Source organism: Theropithecus gelada, chromosome 10 (assembly GCF_003255815.1).
Source record: "Theropithecus gelada isolate Dixy chromosome 10, Tgel_1.0, whole genome shotgun sequence".
NCBI lineage: Eukaryota > Metazoa > Chordata > Mammalia > Primates > Cercopithecidae > Theropithecus > Theropithecus gelada.
In genome coordinates, this window is record NC_037678.1 from 53547060 (window position 1) to 53565041 (window position 17982).

The 17982-nt window shown below is 41.0% G+C and overlaps 1 protein-coding gene across 3 annotated transcripts in view; it reads right to left on the minus strand.

Moving 5' to 3' along the window:
• CSE1L (chromosome segregation 1 like) overlaps positions 1 to 17982 on the minus strand; it is a 48785-nt gene that overhangs the window by 12882 nt on the left and 17921 nt on the right. For 2 of the 3 annotated variants that reach the window (XM_025400048.1, XM_025400049.1), the window contains exons 4-14: positions 16587 to 16688; positions 16370 to 16515; positions 15611 to 15701; positions 14292 to 14399; positions 12489 to 12581; positions 10318 to 10485; positions 10074 to 10203; positions 8292 to 8357; positions 7622 to 7824; positions 6430 to 6514; positions 4888 to 4949 (exon numbers count right to left, since the gene is read on the minus strand). In XM_025400048.1, coding sequence (XP_025255833.1) covers positions 4888 to 4949; positions 6430 to 6514; positions 7622 to 7824; positions 8292 to 8357; positions 10074 to 10203; positions 10318 to 10485; positions 12489 to 12581; positions 14292 to 14399; positions 15611 to 15701; positions 16370 to 16515; positions 16587 to 16688 — 1254 coding nt within the window. The remainder of the gene's footprint in view (positions 1 to 4887; positions 4950 to 6429; positions 6515 to 7621; positions 7825 to 8291; positions 8358 to 10073; positions 10204 to 10317; positions 10486 to 12488; positions 12582 to 14291; positions 14400 to 15610; positions 15702 to 16369; positions 16516 to 16586; positions 16689 to 17982) is intronic. The other variant, XM_025400050.1, reaches the window with a different exon arrangement.

Below are 17982 nucleotides of genomic sequence, written 5' to 3' on the forward strand. Positions count from 1 at the left end.
CTCTAATAGATGATGCTGCTGCCCAGATCAAAACTTTTACTTGCACATAATGGTTCAATTTCCACTTTCTAAATTCTCCTTTTCAGAGCACAAAACTATGAGGATAAATAACATCTTGTAGATAAATCAACATACCATAGAATAATATCACAGAGAAGCAGACTAAGATTTCACCAAACCTAAGAATTATCAGTAGCAGATATTTCTTGAAAAACTTATTTAACCTTTTTGTGTCTCATTTTTTTTCTCTCCCCACCCCCAAAAAGCAACAAATATAAGAACAATCTTCATTAAAAACCTCTAAATTTGAAATATTCATTAGTCTAAACTAGAAAAGCCTGCTGCGTATCATGGTTCATTCCTGTCTGTAATCCCAATACTTTGGGAAACCAAGGTAGAACAATCGCTTAAGCCCAGGAGCTCAAGATCAGCCTGGGCAACATAGCGAGACCCCATCTCTATTTAAAAAAATAAAAAATAAAAAATTAGCTGGGCATGGTAGTGAATTCCTGTAGTCCCAACTACTTGAAAGGCTGAGGTAGGTGGATCACTTTAGGCACTAAATGAATAACTCAAAAACGATGTTAAGCACAAACAGTCATGATGTAGCAGGGTATGGTGGCGCATGCCTGTAATCCCATCAACTAGGGAGGCTAAGGCAGGAGGATCGCTTGAGTGCAGAATTTCCTGGCTGAGGTAAGCTATGATCGCACCACTGCACTCCAGCCTGGGCAACAGAGCAAGACCCCATTCTCAAAACAGAAAAGGCTGGGCGCAGTGGCTCTTGCCTGTAATCCCAACACTTTGGGAGTCCGACGGGGGTGGATCACGAGGTCAGGAGATCAGGAACACCCTAGCTAACACGGTGAGACCCCGTCTCTACTAAAAAATACAAAAAAAATTAGCCAGGCATGGTGGCAGTCGCCTGTAGTCCTAGCTACTCAGGAGGCTGAGGCAGGAGAATGGTGTGAACCCGGGAGGCAGAGCTTGCAGTGAGCTGAGATCATGCCACTGCACTCCAGCCTGGGCGACAGAGCGAAGACTCTGTCTTTAAAAAAAAAACAAAAAACAAAAATGAAACCCACGGTATGATGTCATTTATATAAACAAAAATTTAAAACCTAGGACAGGCGTAGTGAATCACGACTGTAATCCCAGCACTTTGGGAGGCTGAGGCGGGTGGATCACCTGAGGTCAGGAGTTCGAGACTAGCCTGGCCAAGATAGCGAAACCCTGTCTCTATCAAAAATTGGTGGGCACCTGCAGTCCCAGCTACTTGGGAGGCTGAGGCAGGAGAATGGCTTGAACCTTGGCAAGAAAGCAAGACTCCATCTAAAAAAAAATTAAAACCTACAGAATACTAAATAATTTTTGCAGAAACATAAACACGTAGTGAAAGTATAAGAAAAGCACTTACATGGGTGTAAAATACACTGAATTCATGACAGTAATTACCTATAGAGAGAAAGGGACTGACTGGGCAGGGAGCACCTGGAGTACCTCCACTGTATATGTATGTGTAAATAAATACGGCCTGGAGTTTTAAGATTTGTGAGGATTATTTCAGTAATCATCATATTGTTTTATTCCTGCTTGTGTGTTTAAAATATTTTGCAAGATGGCACCACTTTTACTGGGCAAAGACATCAAAGGAATAAAATGACTGCACATTTTGATTTTTTTCTCAGTACAATTAAAGTGACCTAGGCGTTAAGAATCAGAAGAAAAACTAGACGTTCTCTAAAAATTAAGACCAACAATCAGATAGAAAAATGGGCAAAAGAATATGAATTCACAGTTCACAGAAAAGAAATGAAAATGGACCCTTCAAATGGAAAGGTGCTTAATTGAACTCAAAATAAATCAAATACAAATTAAAACTGCAATGAGATACCATTTAAGATTGGCAAATTCCAACACACTCTAACTGGGGAAGCAGGTATTCTCTATTGTTTTTCTCAATTCATTTTTTAAAAGTAATGCCATATAGCTGGGCGTGGTGGCACATGCCTGGGTTCCAGCTACTCGGGAGGCTGAAGTGGAAGGACTGCTTGAGCCCAGGAGTTCAACGCTGCAGTGAGCTGTGGTCACGTCACTGCACTCCAGCCTGGGCGACAGAACGAGACCGTGTTTCAAAAAATAAAGAAATGGGCCGGGCGTGGGTAGCTCACGCCTGTAATTCCAGCACTTTCGGAGGCTGAGGTGGTGGTGGATCACCTGAGGTCAGGAGTTTGAGTACAGCCTGGCCAACATGGTAAAACCCCGTCTTTTCTAACAATACAAAAATTAGCTGGGCATGGTGGCAGGAACCTGTAATCCCAGCTACTCAGGAGGCTGAGGCAGAAGAATTGCGTGAACTGGCAGGCAGAGGCTGCAGTGAGCCGAGATCATACCACTGCACTCCGGCCTGGGCAACAGAGCAAGACTACCTCCAAAAAAAAAAAAAAAAAAAAGACAGAAGACAGAAAAATAAAGAGAAAAGAAAAGAAGGAAAGAATAAACTAAGTAAAAAATATAAAAAATTAGCCAGGTGGTGTGGCACACACCTATAGTCTTGGCTACTCAGGGAGGCTTAGGCAAAAGGGTCGCTTGAACCTACAAGTTCAAGGCTGCAGTGAGCTATGATCGTAGTAGTGCACTCTAGACTGGGCGACAGTGAGACCTTGTCTCAAAAATAAATGAATAAAGCCGGGCACGGTGGCTAACGCCTGTAATCCTAGCACTTTGGGGGGCTGAGGCAGGCGAATTGCTTGAGATCGGGAGTTTGAGACCAGCCTGACCAACATGGAGAAACCCCGTCTCTACTAAAAATACAAAATTAGCCGGGCGTGGTGGCGGATGCCTGTAATCCCAGCTACTCGGAGGCTGAGGCAAGAGAATCGCTTGAACCCAGGAGGCGGATGTTGCAGTGAGCCGAGATCGTGCCACTGCACTCCAGCCTGGGCAACGAGAGGGAAACTCCGTCTCCAAAAAAAAAAAAAAAAAAAAATTAGAATAAAACAAAAATAAATAAAATGGCAAAACTTCTATTAAGTATATCTCAATTTTTAAAATGCTACTTAAAAATGTTGACAATGTAACGTTCTCCTTCATCTGAATCCACTGGTCACTCTTAACATCATTAGAAATGGATAACCAAGGGCCAGGTGTGTTGCCGGACGCCTGTAGTCCCAGCTACTTGGGAGGCTGAGGCAGGAGAATGGCGTGAACCCAAGAGGTGGAGCTTGCAGTGAGCCAAAATGAAAAAAAAAAAAAAAAAAGACAACCAGATATTGTGTATATCCTGAGAAAATGAAACAGAAAGTATACCTATGATGCTTTCTTGTGTCACCCCCGACCAAGGAATCTAAGTCTAATCAAGTCCCCAGATTTACTGATATAGAAAATATGGGGACTAGGGGGACAACATAAACTACAGGAGACCCTTGAACAACACAGGTTTGACTCTTGCTCTGTTGTCCAGGCTGGAGTGCAATGGCACGATCTTGGCTCACTGCAACCTCCCCCTCCTGGGTTCAAGTGATTCTCATGCCTCAGCCTCCCGAGTAGCTAGGACTGCAGGCGTGTGCCACCACACACGGCTAATTTTTGTATTTTTAGTAGAGATGGGATTTTGTCACGTTGGCCAAGGTGGTCTCAAACTCCTGACCTCAAATGATCTGTCTGCCTCAGCCTCTCAAAGTGCTGGGATTACGGGCACAAGCCGCCGTGCCTGGCTGGATTTGTTTTAGACCAAATGCAAATAGAAAACATGGTATTCCTGGGATGCAAAATCTGTATATGGGAGACTGGCTTTTCATGTATGAGGATTCTGCAGGGCCAAATGTGGGACCTAACTATGCATGAACTTTGGGATATTCAGGGGTCCTGGAACCAATACCCCTTGCATACTGAGGGATGACTGTAGGATGCAATCAGCCAAAAGTAAAATGCGAGAAACTCTCTAAGATAAATGAGTGTTTTCTCCAACAACAAGCATAAGAGAGTAGAGGCCAGGTGCAGTGGCTCACGGCTGTAATCCTAGCACTTTGGGAGGCCAAGGCTGGTGCATCACCTGAGGTCAGGAGTTTGAGACCAGCCTGGCCAACATGGGGAAACCCCATCTCTACTAAAAATACAAAAAATTAGCCAGGCGTGGTGACAGATGCCTGTAATCCCAGCTACTAGGGAGGCTGAGGCAGAATTGCTTGAACCCAGAAGGCAGAGGTTACAGTGAGCCGAGATCACACCACTGCATTCCAGCTTGGGTGACAGAGCGAGATCCGTCTCAAAAATAAATAAATAAATAAATAAATAAATAAAAAGGGAAAGGAAGGCAGTTGGGTGCAGTGGCTCATGCCTGTAATTCTAGCACTTTGGGAGGCCGAGGTGGGCAGATCGCCTGAGGTCAGGAGTTTGAGACCAGCCTGGCCAACATGGGGAAACCCTGTCTCTACTAAAAATACAAAAGATTAGCGAGGTGTGGTGGCAGGTGTCTGTAATCCCAGCTATTCGGGAAGCTGAGACAGGAGAATCACGTGAACTCAGGAGGCAGAGGTTGCAGTGAGCCAAGATGGAGCCACTGCACTCCAGCCTGGGTGACAGAATGAGACTCCATCTCAAACAAAAAGCGGGAAAGAAGGACCTCTCTGTTGTAAATTAAGAGACTTAAGACACAATCAACTGTAAGCAATGTGTGGACAGTATCTAGATCCCAATTCTATTACTGTAATTGCAAAAAGACATCTGAGGAAAATTAAGCATGGTCTGAAATTCTAAGTTATAAAGAAATCACTGTTAATTTTGTTAGATGTGGATATAAAATGACTGCACAGTAGACAAGAAGGTGGTACATAATAAAACTCTTAAAGAGATTAAGCAGCATGTAACAAATAAAAAGCTACTTACTTGATTTCTAAAAATCATAATATATTTGATACCATCAGCTTTAAGGACAGGAAATTCATTCACTATTAAAAAAACAGAAAGCCATAGTTAAGTGGTAAGGATCATTACTTCCAAATTAGTGATATCATCAGAGTTACAAAAAAATGATAAAATGTCAAGTAATTAAAGCACAGTTAATTATATAATGATTTACTATTTAGCCATTAATTTTGGTAGGATTATAAATAATTTTATTTTTCCTCATGCCTGTTTCATGATAAAGGAACACCTATTATATAATTGAGTAAAAATGAGCTGGACCATGCATCGGTGAGCATGTCTACCTACATTCCCAGAAGTGAAGCTATTCTGAATTAGAAACATGTACATCTCTCTAGCTGGAATTTGCTTTACATTATTCCAGTGGTAGGGAAATAAATGAAAGGAATAGATCACTAAATGTTAATAATTCTTGAAGCTAGATGATAGTCACATGGGAGCGTATTACAATATTCTCTTCACCTTTAGGTGTATATACATTTCCCACATTAAAATTTTTTTTTTTTTTTTTAAAGAATATATCTGAATCTAGAGGAATACATTCATAAACATCAAACTATCCTTAATTTTTTTTTTTTTTGAGACAGAGTCTCGCTCTGTCTCCCAGGCTACAGTGCAGTGGCACGATCTCGGCTCACTGCAACCCCTGCCTCCTGGATTCAAGCGATTCTCCTGCCTCAGCCTCCCGAGTAGCTGGGCTTACAGGCATGTGCCACCACGTCCGGCTAGTTTTTTTATTTTTAGTAGAGACGAGGTTTCACCATTTTGGCCAGGTTGGTCTCGATCTCTTGACCTCATGATCCGCCCACCTCGGCCTCCCAAAGTGCTGGGATTACAAGGGTGAGCCACTGCGCCCAGCCAAAAGATATCCTTAATATTTATCAATTTTCTAGTTCTTTGAACTGTACTCCAATTTTTAAGAATTCATTTTTCAAATAAAAAAGAAAAGGAAGCCAATGTATAATTATTTATACACTAGGTAGCAAAACTGAGTTACAGTTTAGTTGTACTTATTCCTATTTTCTTCCTAATCAAGCAATATTTTATCAATAATTAATTTCACATGGACAAGACCTGGGGAAACCATTTGAGATTTTATTAATAAAAGAAATAATAGGCAGGGCATGGAGGCTCATGCCTGCAATCCCAGCACTTTGGGAGGCCAACGCAGGTGGATCACCTGAGGTTAGGAGTTCGAGACCAGCCTGGCCAACAAGGGGAAACCCTGTCTCTACAAAAAATATAAAAATTAGCCGGGCATACCGGTATGTGCCTGTAGTCCCAGCTGCTTGGGAAGCTGAGGCAGGAGAATAATTTGAACGCAGGAGGCAGGGGTTGCAGTGAGTGGAGACCACGCCACCGCACTCCAGCCTGGGTAAGAGTGAAACACCATCTCAAAAGAAAAGAAAAAAAGAATGAATGGGAACAAGGATAGGAAGCCATGTTTTTAATTGCAGATATAGTGTGGTAAGCTGTAAAAAAAGCAAGAATTTCACAACTCACCATTAGCTGATTTTAAATCAGGGAGGATGTGATTCACAAAGAACTCAGTTAGGTTTACAAGTTCATTTGCTTGTGTAATTCCATGCTGAAAAGCAAATTCATAACATGGTAAAATAACAAAATACCTGTATATATCTACATTAGAAATTTAAGCAAGTTTAGAAAACCACGTTAAAAATGGAGATGAACACTTCAAAACACAAACTGCTTATGTATAAAATGAGACTGTACTGGCTGGGTAGAGGAGCTCACGGCTGTAATCTCAACACTTTGGGAGGCTGAGGCGGGTGGATCACTTGAAGTCAGGAGTTCAAGACCAGCCTGGCCAACATGGCAAAACCCCATCTCTACTAAAAATACAAAAAATTAGCCAGTGTGGTTACATGCACCTGTAATTCTAGCTACTTGGGAGGCTGAGGCACAAGAATTGCTTGAACCCGGGAGGCAGAGGTTGCAGCAAGCTGAGATCTTGCCAATGCATTCCAGCCTGGATGATGTCTCAAATAGAAAAAAAAAAAAAGAAAGAAAAGAAAAAGAACACTTCAAAACACAAATTGCTTATGTATAAAATATAAAATAAGACTATACTGTCCAGACATGGTGGCTCACACCTGTATCCCAGCACTCTGGGAGGCAGAGGTGTAAGGATCACATGAAGTCAGGAATTGGAGACTACCCTGGCCAATATGGTAAAATCCTGTCTCTACAAAAAATACAAAAATTAGCCAGGTGTGGTGGTGCACACTTATAATCCCAGTTACTTGGGAGGCTGAGGCAGGAGAGTCACTTGAACTCGGGAGGTGGAGGTTGCAGTGAGCTGAGATCACGCCATTGCACTCCAGCTTGGTGACAAAGCGAGACTCTGTCTCAAAAAAGTAAAAATGTAAAATAAGACTATACTAATAGACAATAAACTTTCCAAAATTAAAGAACAGCTAAGTTAAGCATATTTTATACAGCAGATCTCAGCTAAGGTAACAAGTGGGGCATAATCAATTTTCTGGTCTACAAGAAACTTAAGTGCTCAATACATCAACATAAAGCCATCTTCAGAGATTATATAAATCTTAAATCAGAATTAATAGGTTATCTGGCAGAGTAGGCTCTATTATCAGAGACGTTATTTCTTTTTGACTTGTGTGGGTGTCACTGATGTCTGTTTTAGAAACAAAACCACATTAAAAATATTTACCTTCTGTGTTTGGGCTTTTGATGCCAAAGATGTCACTAGGTAGATGGCTGCATCTTTGTGTTTCCAGTTGACAGATGGATTTTTTGCATATTCCTGCAGCATGGAATTAACATAACCAGAGAAGATTCCTGTCACGGGTCCCTCAAAAAACTTGCATAATCCTCGTACCAGATCACAAGCAGCCCTGCGTCTAGTATCAATATCTGTGAAATGAAAAGAAAATATATTATGGGAAAAAAAAACAACTAACAACAAACTGACCCAATTTATAAGAAAACAAATTGCCTGGAATAATTTGGCTATGATTGTAGAAAGAAAAAAAAAAAGAACAAAACACAAATGGCCACCCAATAGCTATCAGCAACACAAACAATGAAAAAAAAATCCCCCAAGAAATACAAAATCAAAATGAAACTAAAGAGGTCACAGAATCACAGAATTTTGATAAATACTAACTATGTAAGAATAGACAAATGATTCACTTTTGATACTTTCATGCAGGTCACATATAAGAGCTTTTTAAGACAAACTGAAGAAGGACAACAGTTCTCAACGAAAACTAGCTGAAAAAACACTTATGCTCAATCCCACTTCTCCCATTTACTAGAAAGAGAACCACCTTAAAACTGGCTTGCTAAAAGACTAGTAACTAAAAAACCAAGATACACACCAGATCCTTCCAAATCTCTCCTTATGTACTCCTCAGAATTATCTTCAAATGCTTCTTCATCAGCAGCTACAGAGAGAGATATTTCAGATAACACTCCAAAAGACGTCACTGTACTTTACAGCTGAGAATGCAGAAGAGTATGTAGAACTGCCTTGTTCTACAGCAAAGAATTCTTTCCTATCAGATGACTACTTCACATACTCTTAATCATTATCTAGAGCAGCAAATGCTACCCTGAAAGGTGAGGTATTAGGTAATTCACACAACTGTGAGACAGGCTCACTTGTTCTAATGTGACAATTTCCCCAGAATTGGATTACACCTGCAACTGTCAAAAATGTTAGGGATCAATATCAGAATGCCAGCTTTAAATTTCACCAAGTAAGATTAAAAAACCAACAACCTAATTTTAATCACTATTATTTCATTAAAGTCATTTCTTTTTTTTCTTTTTTTTTTTTTGAGACGGAGTCTTGCTCTGTTGCCCAGGCTGGAGCGAGTGGCGCGATCTCCACTCACTGCAAGCTCCGCCTCCCGGGTTTACGCCATTCTCCGGCCTCAGCCTCCCGAGTAGCTGGGACTACAGGCGCCCGCCACCTCGCCTGGCTAGTTTTTTTTTTTTTTTATTTCTTAGTAGAGACGGGGTTTCACCGTGTTAGCCAGGATGGTCTCGATCTCCTGACCTCGTGATCCACCCGTCTCGGCCTCCCAAAGTGCTGGGATTACAGGCTTGAGCCACCGCGCCCGGCCTCATTAAAGTCATTTCAACAACAAATAAGTAGAGTGGACAATGTCAGATCTGGCTGGCATGGTGGCTCGTGCGTGTAACCCAGCACTTTTGGAGGCTGAAATGGGAAGATCGCTTGAGGCCAGGAGTTTGAGACCAGCCTGGTCAACACAGCAAGATCTCATCTCTATTTTTATCATTTAAATTAAAAAAAAAAAAAAAATCTATCCACACACACACACTTTGGAGATAGGGTCTCACTCTGTCACCCAGGCTGGAGTGCAGTTGTGTGATCATGTCTCACTGCAGCCTCCACCTCCTGGGCTCAAGCAAAACTCCCACCTAAGCCGCTTGAGTACCTGGGACCACAGGCACATGCCACTATACCCAACTAATTTATTTCTTGTAGAGATAAGGTTTTGCCATTTTGGCCTGGGCTCAAGTGTTCCTCCCACCTCAGCCTCCCAAAGTGCTGGGATTAAAGGTATGGGCCACCACACCCAGCCAGAAGATTTATCCTTTAAACATATTTTTATGAAAACACAACAGGAAATAAAATCTCATGCTATATTGTCCTTAATTTCCTTATTTTGTTCTAGACATAATTTGAGAACCACTGATCTAATAACTATTTTGATATAAAACACAATCCTGGCCAGGCATGGTGGCTCATGCCTGTAATCCCAGCACCATACACAGCACTCCAGCCTGGGTGACAGAGCGAGACCCCTGTCTCAAATAAATAAATACACAAAGCCAGCTAAAAATTCAGTGAAACAATAAATGAAACAAAATCAAATTCTTTCGCTAAACAGAGATTCCAGGTAGCTTATCGTCTTAATGTAAAGGAATTTTTGAAGTCTTATTTAATATTTCCATGAGAAAACCTTCACATGGCACAAGAAAACTCATTACAGATACTACATCTTCTGTCTTGGTTTAGAAAATAAGAAATAAATGATATACAAATTTTATTCAGTAATAAATTAGACTGAATATATTACAAATAACAAAGACTTAGTAAATTTATACTAATATACTTTTGCCATAATTACCTCTAAATTCCATGTTAGGCACAATAACCTTTTCACAGATACTCGTCAGCGTGTTCTGGTCTTCAAATAGATTCTTATAATGAGGTCTCTCACAAACTGAAGCCAGAAATTGAATTGCATTACTTACCAACTGGAACAAAACACAAAAACAAGAATATTTTTAAAAGCAAAACTCAATAGCTTATTTCTTGGGGAAGATAGGGAGAGAATGTCTTTTAATTATTTTTCTCCACTGTCATCTTACCAAATCATATTTAACCTCTTGACCCGTTGTAACTAGTAAATTCCAGATGGCTGTAACAAAACGAGGCAGGTATCGCTGGAATTCTTCATCGTACTTTTGTGCATAGAGTGCAGCATTATCACAAATCTGGGATTTTAAGAGCTCCAATAAGCCGGCTTCCTCTTCATCCTCACATAAAAGAAAACAAAAACTCCAACATACAACTCTAATGCTAACATAAGTAAGAGGAGTAACTGAAATTCCTGAACTAGACTCATTATCAATTAAATCCAAATCAAATCAGTTATTGTAAACTACAGCTATGTCACCATCAATCTTTTCACCAAGTCTTTCAAATAAGTTGCTGAATTACAAAATATTTCCGTATTAGATTCAAACAGTATATTCTGGCCTAGTGTAGTGGTTCATGATGGTAATCCCGGCCCTCTGGGAGGCTGAGGCGGGAGGATGGCGTGAGGCCAGGAGTGTTTTTTTTTTTTTGAGACGGAGTCTTGCTCTGTCACCCAGGCTGGAGTGCAGTGGCGCGATCTCAGCTCACTGCAAGCTCTGCCTCCCGGGTTCACACCATTCTCCTGCCTCAGCCTCCCGAGTAGCTGGGACTACAGATGCCTGCCATCACGCCTGGGTAATTTTTTTATTTTTATTTTTTTATTTTTATTTTTTTAGTAGAGACTATCCTGTATTAGCCAGGATAGCCAGGATGGCCTCGGCCTCCCAAAGTGCTGGGATTACAGGCATGGGCCACTACACTAGGCCAAGCCCAGGAGTTTGAGTCTTGCCTGGGCAATACAGCAAGCCCCCAAAATTAAAAAAAATCATCTGGGCATGGTGGCACATACCCATAGTCCCAGCTAGTTGGGAGGTTGAAGTGGGAGGATCACTTGAGCCCAGGGTGGTTGAAGCTGCAGTAAGCCATGATCACGCCACTGCACTCCAGCCTTGGTGACAGAGTGAGACAGGGGAAGACATCAGAGGGAGACCAAAAACCAAAGCCAAAACCAAAACTCCCTCACACTGATTACTCAAGGCATAAATAGGGATGTAAAACGACACAAGGTAGCACATAGTTAACTGGGCAAAAAGGTCCTTGTAAGAATTCTATACAAAAAATTTCCTTGAGACTTTTGTGTGAAGAAAAGTTTTGTTTTCTGAAGTTTTTCCCCCAATGGACTGAAATAATTATTTCATGAGAGCTACATCTTTTAAAGTTCCTATTAATATAGTCAAACTCTGAGACAAAATCTGTTGTACAACTATAGTAATGATTTCTTTCTGTACCCCAGAAAGAAATCAAACCTGATTTGAATCACCAATTTTAATTTTTAGTTTATTTGGTATTGAAGTATTCTTAATATTTTGTCTTTTGTCTCTTCGGAAAGGTCATAAATATATTAACAAATGAGTAGCACAGAATAAGTGTTGTATGTTTAAAAGTACACAGTATAAAACCTGTATCAGAAATCTTTACAAATTACGACCTTTTACCATTTTCTCTCTTTCTCGAGCTGTGGAAAATTTTTTCTTTTTTTGAGACGAGGTCTCCCTGTGTCTCCCAGGCTGGAGTGTAGTGGCATGGTCAAAGCTCTTTGCAGCCTTGCCCTACTGGGCTCAAGGTCAAAGGATCCTCACAACTAAGCCTCCTGAGTAGCTATGACCATTAGCATGAGCCAACACGTCTGGCTAATTTTATTTTTATTTTTTGTGGCAATGGGGGCTCCTTACGTTGCCCAGGCTGGTCTTGAACTTCCGGGCTCAAGGGATCCTCCCACATTGGCCTCCCAAAGTGCTGGGATTACAGGTGTGAACCACCATGCCTGGCCAGACGATTTTTAAAAACGGCCTACCATTATAGAGTTTTAAGTTTTCTTAGTATCTTCAATGAAAAATAATTTTATTTCATGAAATATCCACAATGTGACTACTTTAAAGCCTCACTTTCAATAATGTAATGAAACAGCCTTACCTGTATACTATGGCTTAAGCCAGGCCCATGGTAAGAGTAATTCTGTATACTGCACATACCAAACATGTAATGTCAAATAGAATCAAATATTATTATAGTATTGAAATTTTATCTTTTAACAAAGCAAGAGTAAATAGGTTTCTAGATTGTAGCCAAATAACTCTTAATGAAAGAAAAAGACCACTCAGGCAACATTTTAAATACTTACATCAGTTTGTAAAAGCTTATTATCCAATGTTAAGAGAGTATGAAAATTATTCATCCAAGTTTCCATATTATCTTCAAAAAATTCAGGGAGATCCTACAGAATAAACACTGACTTGAAACTTTTGATTAAAATATTAAGAACACTACTTTTATAAGTTCCTTCACCATGTGGACAAATACCATGTGGACAAAACATTTTATACACAGGCTTCACAGCCTGAGCATTACCTATTCTGACAAGAATTCTCTGCTCCAGCTACATCTGGCAGCTGCATAAAGCATTCTGACTTCTGCCTCTGTTTGTATGCTATAAATGATGCCACCTCTAGTTCTTGTCCTAATCTAAATCTTCCTTCAAGGTTCAGCTAAGACTATATGAAGACTTTCCTTACAAAGCTCAAGCTCAGTGCATACTAATACATCCCCTTTCTTTTCTGAACTACATTTATTGTAAGATGACCATCAAGGCAGACAAACTAATTGTCTTATAGTTACTGATTTCTTGTGGCATAGTACTGCCTTCTTAATGAGGGTACAAGTCCCCTGAGGGCAGATTATGCCTCTTTCCTTGGTCTCCCTGCCAGACAAGTTATCAAGAGCTTCATTAAACCTGACTTCTCAGAATTCAAAAGGTGCAAGAAAAAACAGTAGTACTCATTTAAGTAAGAACTTCTCAAACTGCTATCCAGCTGAACACTGATGTGGAACATGTCCTTTTGGGCTGTTCATCTCCTATTCTAGCTAAAACAACCCAATTTCCTTTTGGGGAATGTTCTCCCTACCACTATGAGTTTATTCATGTTGTGAAGATAAGTCCAGGTACTGGCTACAAACAATGAATGGGCTAGGTCCTCCTTGCATCACAGTATAGCAACAATCTGTACCAATTAACACCCCTTTCTTGGTCCTGAATCTTGAATTAATGGCTAAGAACAGAAAAAATGATTGGAGGCCACTATCTCAGTAGCAACAGGGTAACTAGGCATTCCCTGCTATAACCCTGTGGCTATGTTTCCTCTGAAATACTACTAGTTCTTACCCCTTTCAAAGTCTGGTACTTCAAGCCTTTTGTCTCCCTCATATGGCTTCCAATACAAGTCCTTTTGTATAAGCTGGACAGCAACCCCTAACCAAAACATGATTCCCCAAATGTTTTTTTTTTTTTTTTTTTGAGACGGAGTCTCGCTCTGTCGCCCAGGCTGGAGTGCTGTGGCCGGATCTCAGCTCACTGCAAGCTCCGCCTCCCGGGTTTACGCCATTCTCCTGCCTCAGCCTCCCGAGTAGCTGGGACTACAGGCGCCCGCCACCTCGCCCGGCTAGTTTTTTGTATTTTTTAGTAGAGACGGGGTTTCACCGTGTTAGCCAGGATGGTCTCGATCTCCTGACCTCGTGATCCACCCGTCTCGGCCTCCCAAAGTGCTGGGATTACAGGCTTGAGCCACCGCGCCCGGCCCCCCAAATGTTAATACCCATATAAATGAACGAAAGAGGAAGGCCTCAGAAATCTAGCTTCTTAATGCCGTCAGTAAAACAGTGTACAGGGTGACTCTCCAAGAATAAGTTAGGATGGTGGGTTTTGCTAACCTACCAGATACAAGAGAATACTGCTTTTTTCCATGAAACATCTCATTAGCATCTGTAGGAACTATATCGTAAAACAGAAGACTATAGATAAATAGGGGGAGTCAGAAAAAACCTTGTCTTTTAGAAAAATCAATGCTGGCAAAAAAGTCTTATCAAATAGAAGGAAAACTCTCTAACATCGAAGAGTAAGAACCAAAAGCAAGAAATCAAATTAACTTACCTGAAAGTTTAAACTATAGAACAATTTTGAGATCAGGATCAGGGAAGAAAACAGAATCCTCAGGGCAGAGGCATCATTTGCATGGGTACTGCAAAGTTCAATAGTGGCCTTGGAAAGGAATATAGCAACACCGTTTTAGTGCATCGTAAACCCAGCATGCTGATCTTAGTGAAATAGCCTTGCACTAAGCTGAGACTATTCATATTTCTTCTCCAAAATTTGGCTTTTATTTTTTTGAGACGGAGTCTCGCTCTGCACCCAGGATGGAGCGCAGTGGCACAATCTCGGCTCACTGCAAGCTCCGCCTCTTGGGTTCATGCCATCCTCCTGCCTCAGCCTCCCAAGTAGCTGGGACTACAGGCGACTGCCACCACGGCCGGCAATTTTTTTGTATTTTTAGTAGAGACGGGTTTTACCATGTTAGCCAGGGTGGTCTCGATCTCCTGACCTCATGATCTGCCCGCCTCAGCCTCTCAAAGTGCTGGAATTACACGCGTGAGCCACCATGCATGGCCTTGGCTTTTAAATAATATACAGTCACTTAAGAGATTGTGAGTCTTTATCATTCTAAATGCAATTAACAGGTTTTACTGACCAAGCGCAGTGGCGCAGGCTCTAATCCCAGCGTACTCGGTGAACTGCTTGAACCTGGGAGGCGGAGGTTGCAGTGAGCAAGAGCGAAACTCCGTCTCAAAAAAAAAAAAAGAGAGAAAAAGCAGCTAGGAGTGGTGGTGTGCACCTGTAGTCCCAGCTACTTGGAATGCTGAGGTGGGAGAATCACCTGAGCTTGGGTAGTTGAGGCTGCAGTGAGCTATAATCATGCCCCACTGCACTCCAGCCTGGGCAATGAGAGTGAGACCCTGTCTTTAAAAAAGAAAAAAAGTATTTATGTATTTCTTTAAATCTTATAGGATTCTCGCAAACGCCAAGAACACATTCAGGAAAGTATCCTGTAAACTGTAAAATAATGTATAAATATATAAATTAATTAAACTCCAAACATAGTCAAATAAAAATATGTTTAGAGATACATACTCAAATACTTGGGTGAAATGATATGATGCTTAGAATTTGCTTTTACAATATTCCTAAGAAAGGGAACAGAAAAAATAAAACGTTGCTAACCATTAAATTTGTGTCATAATAGATGGGAGTTCACGATAGCATCTCTATTTCTGTGTAGGTCTGAAATTTTTCAAAAGAAATACTCTAAACATTATCTATCAAATAAGCTTTCAAAGCATTCTCTTAACATGTATACAAACATTCAAACAATTTAAAACATTAATTTAAAAATACGATCAAGATGCATTCCATACCTTAAAAAGATTAGTCAAAGGCAAGGCAAAGGCATCCAGAACAAGTTTAATTTCAGTCCATAACTCGTTTGACTTAAATTCATGACGGTATCTAGAAAAGCAAGGTAAAACAGATACATTTACAAGTTTTTTTTATGTTCTTACTTTAGGTCTTCAAGGATAGATGCTGATTGGACACCTATGGATAGATGGTTTTCTGAAATTCAAAGGGAATTCTTCTTTTTTGTTGAGATGGAGTCTCGCTCTGTTGCTCAGGCTGGAGTGCAGTGGTTTGATCTTGGCTCACTGCAGCCTCCACCTCCCAGGCTCAAGTGATTCTCCTGTCTCAGCCTCCCGAGTAGCTGGGATGACAGGCACATACTACCACGCCTGGCTTTTTTTTTTTTTTTTTTTTTGTATTTTTAGTAGAGACAGGGTTTTACCATGTTGGCCAGGCTGGTCTCGAACTCCTGACCTCAGGTGATCCACCCACTTTGACCTTCTAAAGTGCTGGGATTACAGGCGTGAGCCACCATGCCCAGCCAGTTTTCTTTTTAAAGAAATCAAGCAGTTTATTAAGACTAAGTATTTCATAGGTAATAGAGCAATATGAAATAAACATCCTAGTTGAGAAGTAACAAACACAATACAGAAACTTCAGCTCTCATTCCAGGATGATCACATTCAAAGGAATGACAACAGTCACAAAAACATAACTGTTTACACAAGCAAATAAAACTTTAAAAAGTATTTTAAAAACATGAATCTATGCATTAATACCTTTTAAATAATGAATGTGCTGTACGGAGAACTCCATTAATAACATGGAAATCTCCACTCTGAAAGCGATTCACCATTTCTGTCAGCAAGTCAGGCCATTTCTGTGGAAAATCTTCTCTGCCAATAATGCTAATTGCATCACTTAACTGGGAGAGGAAAAGATTAATTAGATGAGAGCTTTACAGAGGAGCCCATGTAAAAAGCGGAGTGACGTTACCTGCTTCTGAATTTGCTCTGGGCTGCTAAGCATCAAGTGCACTATGTTGGCTTTAATGGCCACTCGATCGGCTTCACAAATTTTGTTTGGTTCATCTTCAACCTAAAAGCAAAGCAGTAACTGAGGAAGTAACCCAAAATCCATATTCATATCCTTATGATTTTAGGTAAAACATAACTTTATTTCCTAATTTTCTAAGAAAACAGAGGAAGGTTTGGTCTTTAGTTTCCCTCTACATGAATGGGTCACAGATTCCTTCAATAATCTGATGACAGCGTGAACCCTTTCCCCAGAAAAATGTACATTCCCTCCCAAATGCAAATATTTTACATACAAATTAGTGAACTTCTCTTACTCCTTGATGCCAATTAAGAATTTCTATTTTAGGCTGGGCGCAGTGGCTCACGCCTATAATCCCAACACTTTGTGAGGCCGAGGCAGGTGGCTCACCTGAGGTCAGGAGTTTGAGACCATCTTGGCCAACATGGTGAAACTATGTCTCTACTAAACCTACAAAAATTAGCTGGACGTGGTGGCAGGCACCTGTAATCCCAGTTACTCGGGAGGCTGAGGTGGGAGAATCACTTGAACCTGGGAGGCAGAGGTTGCAGTGAGACGAGATGGTGCCAAGCACTCCAGCCTGGGCAACAAGAGTGACTCTGTCTCAAAAAAATTCCCACTTTAGGCCAGGTGTGATGGCTCACTCAAGGTCAGGAGTTCGAGACCAGCCTGGCCAACATGGTGAAACCATCTCTACTAAAAATACAGAATTAGCTGGATGTGGTGGTGGGCACCTGTAACACTAGCTACTTAGGAGGCTGAGGCAGGAGAATCATTTGAACCTGGGAGGCAGAGGCTGCAATGAGCCAAGATCACACCATTGCATTCTAGCCTGGGCGACATAGCAAGACTCTGTCTCAAAAAAAAAAAAAATTTCATTTTATATGTAAACTAATCAGGACACATAATTAAAATCTTCATAGATATATGCTACTTAATCCATACACATCCTCAAAAGCTTCAATTTAGCTCTCACTTTAGAACAAAAATCTTTCCAATGTTTTTTTGTTTTTTTTTTCCGAGACTGGGTTTCCATCTGTTAACCAGGCTGGAGTGTAGCATGCAACCTTGGCTCACTGCAGCCTTCACATCCCAGACTCAGGCAATCCCTCCCACCTCAGCCTCCCAAGGAGCTAGGACCATAGATGCACACCACACATGACACATCCAGCTAATTTTAAATTTTTTGTAGAGATGGGGGTCTCACTTTGTTGTCCAGGCTGGTCTCAAACTCCTGACCTCAAGCAATCCTCCCATCTCAGCCTCCTAAAGTGCTGGGATTACAGGCGTGAGCCACCATATCCAGTCCTCTATGAAAATTTCTTGACCATTACTA